At 40.8% G+C, this 13,333-nt stretch overlaps 1 protein-coding gene across 1 annotated transcript; it reads right to left on the reverse strand.

Moving 5' to 3' along the window:
* Positions 1-4,067: 4,067 nt before the first annotated feature.
* On the reverse strand, positions 4,068-10,419 carry LOC137267666 (potassium voltage-gated channel subfamily A member 10-like). The gene is made up of 2 exons (XM_067802139.1): positions 10,117-10,419; positions 4,068-4,946 (listed from the first exon to the last, which is right to left on the reverse strand). Exons 1-2 carry the CDS (start codon positions 10,417-10,419, stop codon positions 4,068-4,070), a joined length of 1,182 nt encoding a protein of 393 aa, XP_067658240.1.
* Positions 10,420-13,333: the final 2,914 nt, after the last annotated feature.

Here is a 13,333-nt window from a genome sequence, read left to right on the forward strand (position 1 = left end):
TGTACAGTGTGTGACCTACACCGTCTTTATCCTGTCAGCTGTTGGTGCACCATGTAACATCCTTGGTATGGTTACTGTTTTAAATCTACCAAGGAGGAACTCCACATCCGTGTTTATCGTCGCCCTCTTTATGTTTGACTTCTGGAACACTGTAGCTTGTGCAGCAGCATTTGTCTCACGGGAACTGTTCAGGGTTAGTGTGACGAACATCATGACAGTTCAATCTATGATCTTTGGTTACTATTCTTTAGGATTCAGTACAGTATTTCGACAAGTCATAACTTGCATTCATGTCATTATCTCATTTGAACGCTTTTTAGTTATACGGAAACCGTTAGTTGTGAGGAAATCCCACAGATTTCACTTGCTTATTCTTTTACTACTTTTTCTTTTCGTTTGTCTGTTTTCTTTTCCGGTTGTTTTTAGGTACCAAGTTTTAGAAATTCACGATCAATATACGAACGCAACCGTGGTAGGCTATGTTCCTTGGCCGATCTTCAAACAGAATTGGGAACTCTTTGAAGCTCTTGGATTTGTAAACAAAGTGCTTTTGACCTACGTTCCATTCATACTTATTTTGGCCATACTTATCGGAATAGGTGTGGAACTGAAACACTATAGGAAAATAAGGCGAGACATGGTTGGAGGTGTGTCCAGGCTTTCAACCAGCGAGAAACAAATTACGAAGGTCAGTTTGATTTTTACTTGTACTTTTATGCTATTGTCACTCCCAGCTATTATAACAGGGCAGGTAGCAGACAGTTTACCCGAATTTGGCCCTACTGACAGGGAAAGTACTTTATATAAGACGTTGATGCAGTTGTGGTTTATGTTGGATGTTCTAGCGAGCAGTGTTGGATTCTGGTTTTATTGCTGTATGAGCCGGAGTTTTAGGGTGACGCTGAAAGGGCTTCCCTCAAGACGAGCATCAGCCCGGAAGTCTTCGCGAATTTCCTCTATTTCTTGAAAGGATTTGAAAACCGGTATCACTCACAATGTCCTAGAATTGTACTCATGCAAGACTGTTCAATATCTTTGTATAGTTAATCTTCATCACACGACAGGGGGCGTTTGGGTAGCACGTCACGCTAAACTCCCGGGTTCGATTCCCCACGTGGGTACAATGTGTGAGGCCCATTTCTGGTATCCCCCGTCGTGATTTTGTTCGAATATTGCTAAACGCGGCGTAAAACTAACCTCATTTACCAGTGTATATGAATTCAGACAATTCTCACCCGTGAAGGTACGGGTTACAATATTGGCCTTTAGTAACTCATGCTTGTCGTAAGAAGCGACTAAGGGGATCGAGGATTCATCGGTTCCCAATTGCGCATATCGATACTCATGCTGTTGATCACTGGATTATCTGGTCTAGACTCGATTACTTACAGACCACGGACATATAGCTGGAATATTGCGGTGCGGTGTAAAACTAAACTCACTCACCCACACAGACAATACTCACTTCCGTGTTGATATTGTACAGTTTTGATTATATTCTTTTCATGTGAACTCTGAAAAGACCTATGAAGTCAAATCATTATTATGTAAACCGGGAAGGTTCTGGGCACGATGTGGTAAAAGCGTTCGCTCGTCACGCCGAAGACCCGGTTTCGATTCCCCACACGAGTACATTGTGTGTGGCCTATTTCTTGTATCCCCCACCGGGCTGTACTATTGCTAAAAGTGGCGTAAAATCCAATTCACTCACTCTGGGAACGGTACTCTGTGCTATGAGGTTCTGGTGGTCATGCTCAGTGACGTGGTTGATTGCACGACTGCATGTCATCATGCTCCAATACGTTGACTGATGCTCATGATATGAATCACTGACTCAGTGAACTGTTTGATGGCATGTTGACGTGTCCAATAGATTTCCTCATTTGTTCCTAATAAAACCGGCCCATAAAGAACCATGAACAGATTTCGTCTTCAGCAAGCCAAAGACGACTAACGGGACCGGGTGGTCCTGCTCGCTGCATTGGTTGACACGTCATCGTATCTTAATTGCGTAGACAGATGCTCATGCTATTGATCACTGGGTTGTCTGGTTCAGACTCGATTACTTACAAACCACAGCTATATAACAGGAATAGCTGGTGATACTAGTAAGCAAAATCAAACCTAGGGTACAAATGGCAATATGGACATATCCCTTGAACATTCATTTGGCTATCGGTATGTGTAGTGTGTGCAGTTAAGTAGTCTGTGACAGTTGTTCTGGATATTAACTCATAGTTGGTATTTGTAATATTGTTCATTAATATTGTTCACTGTACTTCATTACTGTTGTGTAAATGTTATAACGTTACACCCATCCCCATGGTGGCAACACCAGTGGTCATGTAATTGTTCTTCAAAGCAATTGCTGGATAAATGGTATGTCATAGCTATTAAAGATATGTTATAGCTATTAGCAAACACATATAGCTCTTGTCATTTTACTTGAGACCCGTGAAGGCCTGGGGTAGATAAAGTCTTCAGCAGCCCATGCTTGCCACAAAAGACTATGCTTGTCGTAAGAGGCGACTAACGGGATTGGGTGGTCAGACTCGCTGACTTGGTTGACACGTCATCGGTTCCCAATGACACAGATCGATGTTGTCACTGGATTGTCTGGTCCAGGCCCCATTACATACAGGCCGCCGCCAAATAGCTGGAATGTTACTGAGTGCGGCGTAAAACTAAAATCAATCACTCATAGTACTTAATGGAACCCCAAAAGGTATCGTTACAATTTGATGATTCATGAACAAAATTTTATTAATGCTTAGGACAAATCTGGAATTGTACCATTGACCGTTTTCTTAAGAAACTTCTAAAGGATGCACAAATACTTCCATCCATCCATCCAAATTCAGCCAAACTCAGAGGAGATTTCCTCTTGTGATTGCTTTGTTGCTGTATTTACAGCGTACAACATACGTTCGCAATACGCAAGAATACGCAGTGTTTTTCATGGTATCCACAACATACGTTCACAATACGCAAGAATACGCTGTGTACGCTGCAGTGCGTCATAAAGTGAGTTTGTTTCTAGATGTATCTAGTAAAACTAAACGAAACACATAACGTATGTATACGCAGCTAGAGCAAACTAAACAAAAATAGCATTTGATTGAAATGGGATGTGACAAAAAGTATTACGAATGTTATCAAAGCGCCACTGGGCTCAAGTCCAAAACATTACTGAGAAAATAAATCGTCATCCAGTAACTATATTGTGTTTGTGTCATTTGTAACCAGCATCAGTTCGCGTGAACAAGCTTGTCACACTATTAGTATTTAGTACTGGTCAGTTCTTATATAACATCGAGTTAGATGTTGCCAATGGTGACCACGAGAGGAGAGCGTAATGCTCCATGACGTCCACGGGGGCTCTGGGTAAGAGTTCAGGTCCTCAGTAGTTTATGCTAAGGCTCCGGTGGTCAGATTCGCTGACTTGGTTGATTGCACTTTTCATGTAATGCCCATTGCCTCAGTCACTAACCCGTGAAGGTCCCGGGGTAGAATAGGCCTTCAGCAATCCATGCTTGCCATAAAAGGCGACTATGCTCGTCGTGAGAGGCGACAAACGGGATCACGTGTCATCGGTTCCCAATTGCGCAGATCGATGCTCACGTTGTTAGTCACTGGATTGTCTGGTCCTGACTCGATTATTTACAGACCGCCGCCATATAGATGGAATATTGCTAAGTGTGGCGTAAAACTAAACTCACCCCACTCACCCTACCTCAGTCACCAGATTATAGACTTGATATGAAGCTGTGAATTGGTTGATGGCATGTCAGTGTAGCACGCTGTACAAATCACTATCAGACTTACTGACAGACCGCCATCCCATTACTGTTATATGCTGAGAGCGGCGTTCAAAGGCAAACATCCGTTGTACAGATCCGTGCCTGTTATATTCGGACACTTCCGGGTTCCGTAGCGTGACGTGTTGAATGGGTAATCTTTGAGGCGCTCGTAACAGCGTTCAAGCGCTAGTAGAAATCTCCTGATATGTTTTCTGTTATGTCACGTTATACATTGTACAAATCACTCTCTGACGTATTGACGGACCATCACCCGTGACTTGGATGGAATACAACAGGCTGAACTGTTGAAAACGCGATACGTGGTTCGCTGTTACTAATCTTGGTCTTTGCTTGGTCTGATGTTTCTTTAGCGATGGAATAGAATGTTATGAAGTTGTTGACAAACAGTGGCATAGTTATTGCCAGTACCAAGATTCCCATGCAGGCACATATCACGCCAACGCACTTAGCAAAAGCATTAGAAGGAGTTACGTCCCCATAACCAACCGTTGTCATGGTGATCACCGCCCACCAGCACGCTTCTGGTATGCTCTGCATGCGTTCAGAGTCGACGTAGTACTCCACTGTTCCAAAGACGATGGAGGTAATGACAACTAATAGAGCCATAAAACCAACCTCTCTGGATGAGGATTTGAAAGCGTAAACCAGAACCCGAGCCCCCGTGATGTGCTTCGTCAAATGGAAGAGCCTCAAAACTCGAAGGACCAACATGCCTTGTCTGTCATGAATGTCTAGGTAAGAACGCTGGAATTTTTCAACGGCTGACAGCTGCTCAACGACGACCTTAACAAGAGCTGATACAACTGCCAAAACGTCGATGATGTTCAGTAGAGACCTGAAGAAACGGAATATATTTGGGCAGCAGAAGAGCCTCAACATAAGCTCCAGGGTGAAGAAGGCGATGCAGATGTAACTCACTAGTTCCATGTTGTCGTTCTTTACATGGACGTTTGTGGGGAGACTGAAGTTACCAAGGATTTCTCCAGCTGTTTTGTTGTGTCTCTGAGTGATTTCTTTCATCACCAAGGGGTCAAATTCTTTGTCCGCTAGCCTGATCTTGTCGTAATTCTTGTCGAAAAGGTCATTTCCGAAGTATTCCTTCCAGTGCACATTCTCCAGAGTTCCCTTGAAGCCAGGTGAGAGGTGTGTTTCGTTTCCGGAAACTCTAAAGCTTCAATTGGCAGATGTGAGAGGCAGACCCTAAAGTGGTGCCTTTTGCTATTTGCAGATATTTGTCATTTTTAATTTTCTGGATTTCCATACAAACGAGTTGGACTTAGTCTCATAAGGGAGGGATGGGATGCGTTTCCAGAGCAGAACTCAAAAACTTCACAATATCTTTCAGCAAAACTTGGCAGATATTTGTGGCAGACCCCAAAAAGGTGTCTTTTTACAGATTTTGGTGATTTATCTTTTTCTGGGTTTCGATGGAAACGATTCGAACTTTGTCTCAAAAGGGAGTGATGGGCTTCGTTTCTGGAGCACAACTTGAAAACGTCTTAATATCTTTCTGCAAAACTTGGCAGACATGTGAGGTAGATCCATATGTCATTTTTTTCCGGTTTCCATGGAAACGACTTGGACTTATTCTGAAACGTGAGGGATTGGCTTCGTTTCTGGAGCACAACTTGAAAACTTCATAATATCTTTCAGTAGATCTTGTCAGATATATGACACAGATCTTGAAGTGCTGCCTTTTATTGATCTTTGTGTCTTTATTTTCTTGTTTTCCGTGGAAGTGATTCGAACTTAGTCTTGAAAGGGATGGATGGGCTTTGTTTCTGGAACACATCTTGAAAACTTCATAATATCTTTCTGCATATATGTGAGGCAGACCCCAAAGTGCTACCTTTTGCTATTTACAAATTTTTGGCATTTTTAATTTTCCAAGTTTCCATGGAAACAATTCGGACTTAGTATCAAAAGTGAGGGCTGGGCTTCGATACCGGAGCACAACTCGAAAACCGTTTGCTGTCTTTCAACAGATCTTGGCAGATACATGACACAGATCTTGAAGTGGTGCCTTTTGCTGTTTGCAGATATATGGAAGAGTTTTTGATGATTACTTGGCATGGTAGTTTTGATGGAATCAAAGGGATTGTGAAATGTTGCTTCCATTTTCAAATCTGTTTTCTTCATTCGCATTATTGATTATGCGCTTTATATCATTAATGTTCACTGATTTTAATGTACATGGTAGGGAACTATGTATGTATGGGAGAATGCATTTACTGCAGAATTTCAAACATTTTAAGAAAATTCTTTGTTGGGTAAGATCAGACATTCACATATTCTGAATATTTCATATTTTTGTATATTTTGGAAACTAAAATTGTATTTTTTCTGTTTCGTTGACATTTGGAACTGATTCTTCTTATGGACCTTTGAAAGTGTGCGTATATATGTGTGTGTGTTAAATATGGAAAATAGTAAAAAGCAAAAGAAATTTTTGTATTAATTTGTATTTTACATCACATGTCAAACTGAATGACATGCCTTGATGCTAGTGTGATGTCACATCATTGAAATGACTTCACATGGTGCGTCAGTGGTTTTTTATGTGGCCTTAATAGGCTGTGAAAGAGCTGCAAGTACAAATGGTAAATAAATCTGCAGACGTCTTCAAGACTTGATTAATATTTTTAGCAGAATTATTCAAAACTTCAAGACTTGACTTGTATCGTAATGTACGCCTGTGCATTAATCTTCATTTTTGTCACAGTCAGCCTGGGTTACCTTGAAGATCCGGGTTAGAAGTGATCTTCAGGAACCCATCTTAGTCGTAACAGGTGACTAAACGGGTGGGTGGTCAGGCCCACTGACTTGGCTGACACGTGTCATCGTAAATGTGGGTTGTCTGGTCCAGACAGGATTATTTACAGACATGTTACCATACGGGAATATTGCTGAAAGCGAGATAAAACTAAACTCACTTCCACTGAGCCTGGGTGTAGATCTGAAGTTGAACTAATGCAGTGGTTTATGGAAATCAGACCATAGAAGAAATCAACAAACAAGACAGCGTGGCATCATGTGCGTTTCGAGTCTCGTGGTTCTTCTGATGCCAATGAATGACGAAGCATGCAGATGATGATGATAATTTGGAGATTTTACGTGCGCGTTCGACATTACGTGTATTTCGAAACTTCACAGTCGCCTCTTAAGACATGCATGGTTTACTGAAGGTTTTGTAAACGGAGATTAACTAGCTTTAGCCTACTCTGTTCTCGTTATAGCGTTATAGTTTTGGGGAGAGGATACACACACGCACACACGCACACACGCACACACGGGAGACAGAAATACTCATCATGTAAGATATTTCCGCGATGAATCCTCAAATATCTTGAATGAAAAGTGTCTTCTTTTATTTAACTGCAAACTTAAATTGGTTTGAATAAATATGTAGTTTTTCTATCAAATATTTATATAAGTTCAGACATTTGAAAGGTCCCAACAACAATTCACTGATATGCGCCGTCTATCTTCTGTAATTTTGTCGTTGCATTGTCCGACGATGATGACAGTGCCGACGTGATTATTATCGACATGCACGGATAATAATGGTAAACGAAAAATAAACTCTCTTCCGGATCCTGATTTTCAGACCAATTATTTATGATAAATGTTTGAAATATGAAAGAAACAACATTATAAATCATCTGCAGTCATCACATAGTGAAGTTTTCATAATGACTCTGGTCTATCTCGAATGCAGTTGGTGCCTGGCCGTATAATTTGATTAGGTAAACGACCATAAAGATATATCAGTCGGGTCGATAAAATTAACATGATCAGAGTGTGAGCTTGTTTTACAACCTCTTTTCATTGTAGTTATCTATGAATTAGCAATATGTGATTATTGGATTAATACACACAATCCTTAAAGTATTCCCCAAGACTTATAGCTGTACGGTGTTGTTATGTATAAAGGTTTTCGTAAAATGCTTTTGTTGCACTTAGAATTTCCTCTGCTTTATTCACAATAGTTCCATTATTTTTTCTAACTCTATAAAGCAATTATTTAGGAACTTTCTAGATTCTAACTTAAGATTGGTACGTTTCTCTCCGTCAGTCCACTTTGCACAAGATCTTACCAACATTCCCTTAACTTTTTTATCATAAATTCCTTCTTACTTAGAATTTGCCTCATTAGTGTCTCTCACGAAAATCTCTTTTTTTTTTATCTAGTTCACCGTTTTTGCCTAATTCCAATGTGTGCCGATACCACCCTGGCAATCTGTTCTATATTGACCAAGCGTGGATTTGATGGTGTCCTATAGTCCTATATATTTTTCTATCAGTTACGAAAGAGATTTTAATGTTCAAAAACAACCTTTTCCATGTGCGATGCTCGAAAGTTCGAGCGTTAATTCAGCAAGTGAGTGGTGAGCATTGAACATTGCTAAGAACATCAGATTATGGGAAATTAGAAAAAAAATATCTAGCCATGCTTGTTAGTTCCAATCGCCACATAAATACATATCACCCCATCGAATTGTTTGGTTATATCTGTACTGATTACTGAAACTCTATAACAATAATTTTAGCCACCCATGTACAAAACTCAGCATTGTCACGTATGCCATCATCAGGCACAATGTGCAATAATATTCCCTCAGGAAGTTAAATGTTTTCCACACAAGATTAAGATCTATGATGAGTAGACGTAATTGTGACTTATATTAAATGAATATTAATCTTAAAAATGCTACAGCATGTCAATGTGATCATGGATGTGAGAATGTTTTTTCCATTACCTCCTTGAATGGGCCAGGGTTTTTCCTGAATGAATAAAATATGTTGCAATACAAAATACCAAAACAAACAAACTTTTGATAGACAAACGTGTTTTTATAATCGATAGTAATTCATAGTAAAAACAATTTGCGAAGAGAAGAAGTGGACTGTTCTGTCATACCCTTCCTGTGTAACCTTCCTGTTCAGAGTTTGTCAATCGACTGTCTGTCGAATGGTTGTCTGTCAGTTGGAAGATAACCCAAGGAAACATCCTGCAGACAGTAAATATTACCTTTTGATAACGGAAATATTGAAATATTTTTTTCTTTTCACAATGTAGGTTAGACTCCAGCAGATTTGAGATGTTATCTTTAGATTCGGAATCATAACATACTTATTTCAAGTATAGCATGAAGTGGTTTAAATGTGTGGAAATAAACTCTGACTGAATTATCTAAATGTTCGTACAGGTGTATGAAACATGGGTAACCTTTGTCTAGAAATACATGTTAAGGTCACAGTTTTTGAGGTTAAAATGAATATTTCATGAAAAATTTACGAAATTACCTGTGATTTCGATTACGCAAATTCATACTCAACTATGTAAGTAGACTGTTTCTTTCTTTTCATATAATTGATATCGATTCTACATCTGTGAATAAACAATGAGTGGTTAATGAATGTATAGTTTTGCACGTGCTGTGTTTCTCACAAGATAATGATCAAATGTACAGCACTATCTATTTTGAAGTTCCATTAGACCCCAACAGTACGACAAACGTCATTAGGAAGAATGGGTTTTGGAACAAATGAGTGTGACCTAAAGATCGGTCAAACGGGCTTGATAGGATTAGTGATTAGTGATTTGAATTAGTACCGTTGGAAGACGTAGATGAATCGGAAGTGCGAAGCTAAGACGTTGTTTATAAGAAGGTTTTCTGTTTGTGAGAGCACTATCTCTGAGCTTTTTTCTAACAAGTGGACTTAAAGCAGTCATGTCACCTTTTCTGCCCTTGATGTGTTTACTGTTAATATCGGGAGAAGATGCCAAAGTGAGTCAAAGACATAGCATACCGTCCGACAGCGATAGAGGAGATGCACGACCTGAATTTACAGAAACCAGTACTTTAATATCCCAAGATGATTTGCAGACCACAAGGCAGGATGATAAATCTGGATTCGTTAAAGGAAACAGGCAGAAACCAACCACACCGCCAGTGGAAACAGATATATCCGATGGAACGTATTTTAGAGGTGATGTAACAACTGTGAAATTTCACTCCCGACGTGTTTTGTCCCTGATCGAACAGACTGTCCAGGAACGTAGCAACAGATCAAGAATGACCAACAAAACTCGCCACGCAGACTTACAGGAATGTCCTGATGTTGGAATGTATGTCTGTGAGCATGGTAGTAACGGTGAACATTTACAATTACCAACCTGTGGATGTATTACCAATAAGACAGATTTACCACGTAACAATGAAGCTGACCGCCCTGCCATGGTCCCAACTGAAAGAGTCCCAGCGATAGATCAACTCGAAATCTCACATACGAACAGCAATGGCAATAATGAAACACATCTGTCCATAACTCCTGGAGCCTGCTGTGATGACAAGGAGGGGGTTCCATCCGAGATACCAGACGCAGAAGCCAATTTGACCATCTCATCTATACACAACGACAGTGAACTGGCCTCGTCTCGGACTCCCCAACGTCCCAGAAGATGTTCTTGTGACCGTTTTACCGAGGCAACAACTTCAGAGGAACCAAGTTCAGAGGAAACAACTTCAGAGGAAACAACTTCAGACTCAGGTGATGAGACAGTTCTGTTGACCTCTGAGGTAGGACGACTCATTGTACAGTGTGTGACCTACACCGTCTTTATCCTGTCAGCAGTTGGTGCACCATGTAACATCCTTGGTATGGTTACTGTTTTAAATCTACCAAGGAGGAACTCCACATCCGTGTTTATCGTCGCCCTCTTTATGTTTGACTTCTGGAACACTGTAGCTTGTGCAGCAGCATTTGTCTCACGGGAACTGTTCAGGGTTAGTGTGACGAACATCATGACAGTTCAATCTATGATCTTTGGTTACTATTCTTTAGGATTCAGTACAGTATTTCGACAAGTCATAACTTGCATTCATGTCATTATCTCATTTGAACGCTTTTTAGTTATACGGAAACCGTTAGTTGTGAGGAAATCCCACAGATTTCACTTGCTTATTCTTTTACTACTTTTTCTTTTCGTTTGTCTGTTTTCTTTTCCGGTTGTTTTTAGGTACCAAGTTTTAGAAATTCACGATCAATATACGAACGCAACCGTGGTAGGCTATGTTCCTTGGCCGATCTTCAAACAGAATTGGGAACTCTTTGAAGCTCTTGGATTTGTAAACAAAGTGCTTTTGACCTACGTTCCATTCATACTTATTTTGGCCATACTTATCGGAATAGGTGTGGAACTGAAACACTATAGGAAAATAAGGCGAGACATGGTTGGAGGTGTGTCCAGGCTTTCAACCAGCGAGAAACAAATTACGAAGGTCAGTTTGATTTTTACTTGTACTTTTATGCTATTGTCACTCCCAGCTATTATAACAGGGCAGGTAGCAGACAGTTTACCCGAATTTGGCCCTACTGACAGGGAAAGTACTTTATATAAGACGTTGATGCAGTTGTGGTTTATGTTGGATGTTCTAGCGAGCAGTGTTGGATTCTGGTTTTATTGCTGTATGAGCCAGAGTTTTAGGGTGACGCTGAAAGGGCTTCCCTCAAGACGAGCATCAGCCCGGAAGTCTTCGCGAATTTCCTCTATTTCTTGAAAGGATTTGAAAACCGGTATCACTCACAATGTCCTAGAAATGTACTCATGCAAGACTGTTCAATATCTTTGTATAGTTAATCTTCATCACACGACAGGGGGCGTTTGGATAGCACGTCACGCTAAACACCCGGGTTCGATTCCCCACGTGGGTACAATGTGTGAGGCCCATTTCTGGTATCCCCCGTCGTGATTTTGTTCGAATATTGCTAAACGCGGCGTAAAACTAACCTCATTCACCAGTGTATATGAATTCAGACAATTCTCACCCGTGAAGGTACGGGTTACAATATTGGCCTTTAGTAACTCGTGCTCGTTGTAAGAAGCGACTAGGGGGATCGGGGAGTCATCGATTCCCAATTGCGCATATCGATACTCATGCTGTTGATCACTGGATTATCTGGTCTAGACTCGATTACTTACAGACCACGGACATATAGCTGGAATATTGAGGTGCGGTGTAAAACTAAACTCACTCACCCACACAGACAATACTCACTTCCGTGTTGATATTGTACAGTTTTGATTATATTCTTTTCATTTGAACTCTGAATAGACCTATGAAGTCAAATCATTATTATGTAAACCGTGAAGGTTCTGGGCACGATGTGGTGGTGGGGTAGCCTAGTGGTTAAAGTGTTCGCTCGTCACGCCGAAGACCCGGTTTCGATTCCCCACACGGGTACACTGTGTGTAGCCTATTTCTTGTTTCCCCCACCGGGCTGTACTACTACTAAAAGCGGCTTAAAATCTAATTCACTCACTCTGAGAACGGTACTCTGTGCTATGAGGTTCTGGTGGTCATGTTCAGTGACGTGGTTGATTGCACGACTGCATGTCATCATGTTCCAATACGTTGACTGATGCTCATAATATGAATCACTGACTCAGTGAACTGTTTGATGGCATGTTGACGTGTCCAATAGATTTCCTCATTTGTTCCTAATAAAACCGGCCCATAAAGAACCATGAACAGATTTCGTCTTCAGCAAGCCAAAGACGACTAACGGGACCGGGTGGTCCTGCTCGCTGCATTGGTTGACACGTCATCGTATCTTAATTGCGTAGACAGATGCTCATGCTATTGATCACTGGGTTGTCTGGTTCAGACTCGATTACTTACAAACCACAGCTATATAACAGGAATAGCTGGTGATACTAGTAAGCAAAATCAAACCTAGGGTACAAATGGCAATATGGACATATCCCTTGAACACTAGCTATCGGTATGTGTAGTGTGTGCAGTTAAATAGTCTGTGACAGTTGTTCTGGATATTAACTCATAGTTGCTATTTGTAATATTGTTCATGAATATTGTCCATTGTACTTCATTACTGTTGTGTAAATGTTATAACAACGTTACACCCATCCCCATGGTGGCAACACCTGTGGTCATGTAATTGTTCTCCAAAGCAATTGCTGGATAAATGGTATGTCATAGTTATTAAAGATGTGTTATAGCTATTAGCAAACAGCTCTTGTCATTTTACTTGAGACCCGTGAAGGCCTGGGGTAGATAAAGTCTTCAGCAGCCCATGCTTGCCACAAAAGACTATGCCTGTCGTAAGAGGCGACTAACGGGATCGGGTGGTCAGACTCGCTGACTTGGTTGACACGTCATCGGTTCCCAATGACACAGATCGATGTTGTCACTGGATTGTCTGGTCCAGGCCCCATTATATACAGGCCGCCGCCATACAGCTGGAATATTACTGAGTGCGGCGTAAAACTAAAATCAATCACTCATAGTACTTAATGGAACTCCACAAGGTATCGTTACAATTTGATGATTCATGAACAAAATTTTATTAATGCTTAGGACAGATCTGGAATTGTACCATTGACCGTTTTGTTAAGAAATTTCTAAAGGATGTACAAATACTTCCATCCATCCATCCATCCATCCATCCATCCAAATTCAGCCAAACTCAGATGAGACTTCCTCTTG

The sequence above is a fragment of the Haliotis asinina genome, chromosome 16 (assembly GCF_037392515.1).
Source record: "Haliotis asinina isolate JCU_RB_2024 chromosome 16, JCU_Hal_asi_v2, whole genome shotgun sequence".
Classification (NCBI taxonomy): domain Eukaryota; kingdom Metazoa; phylum Mollusca; class Gastropoda; order Lepetellida; family Haliotidae; genus Haliotis; species Haliotis asinina.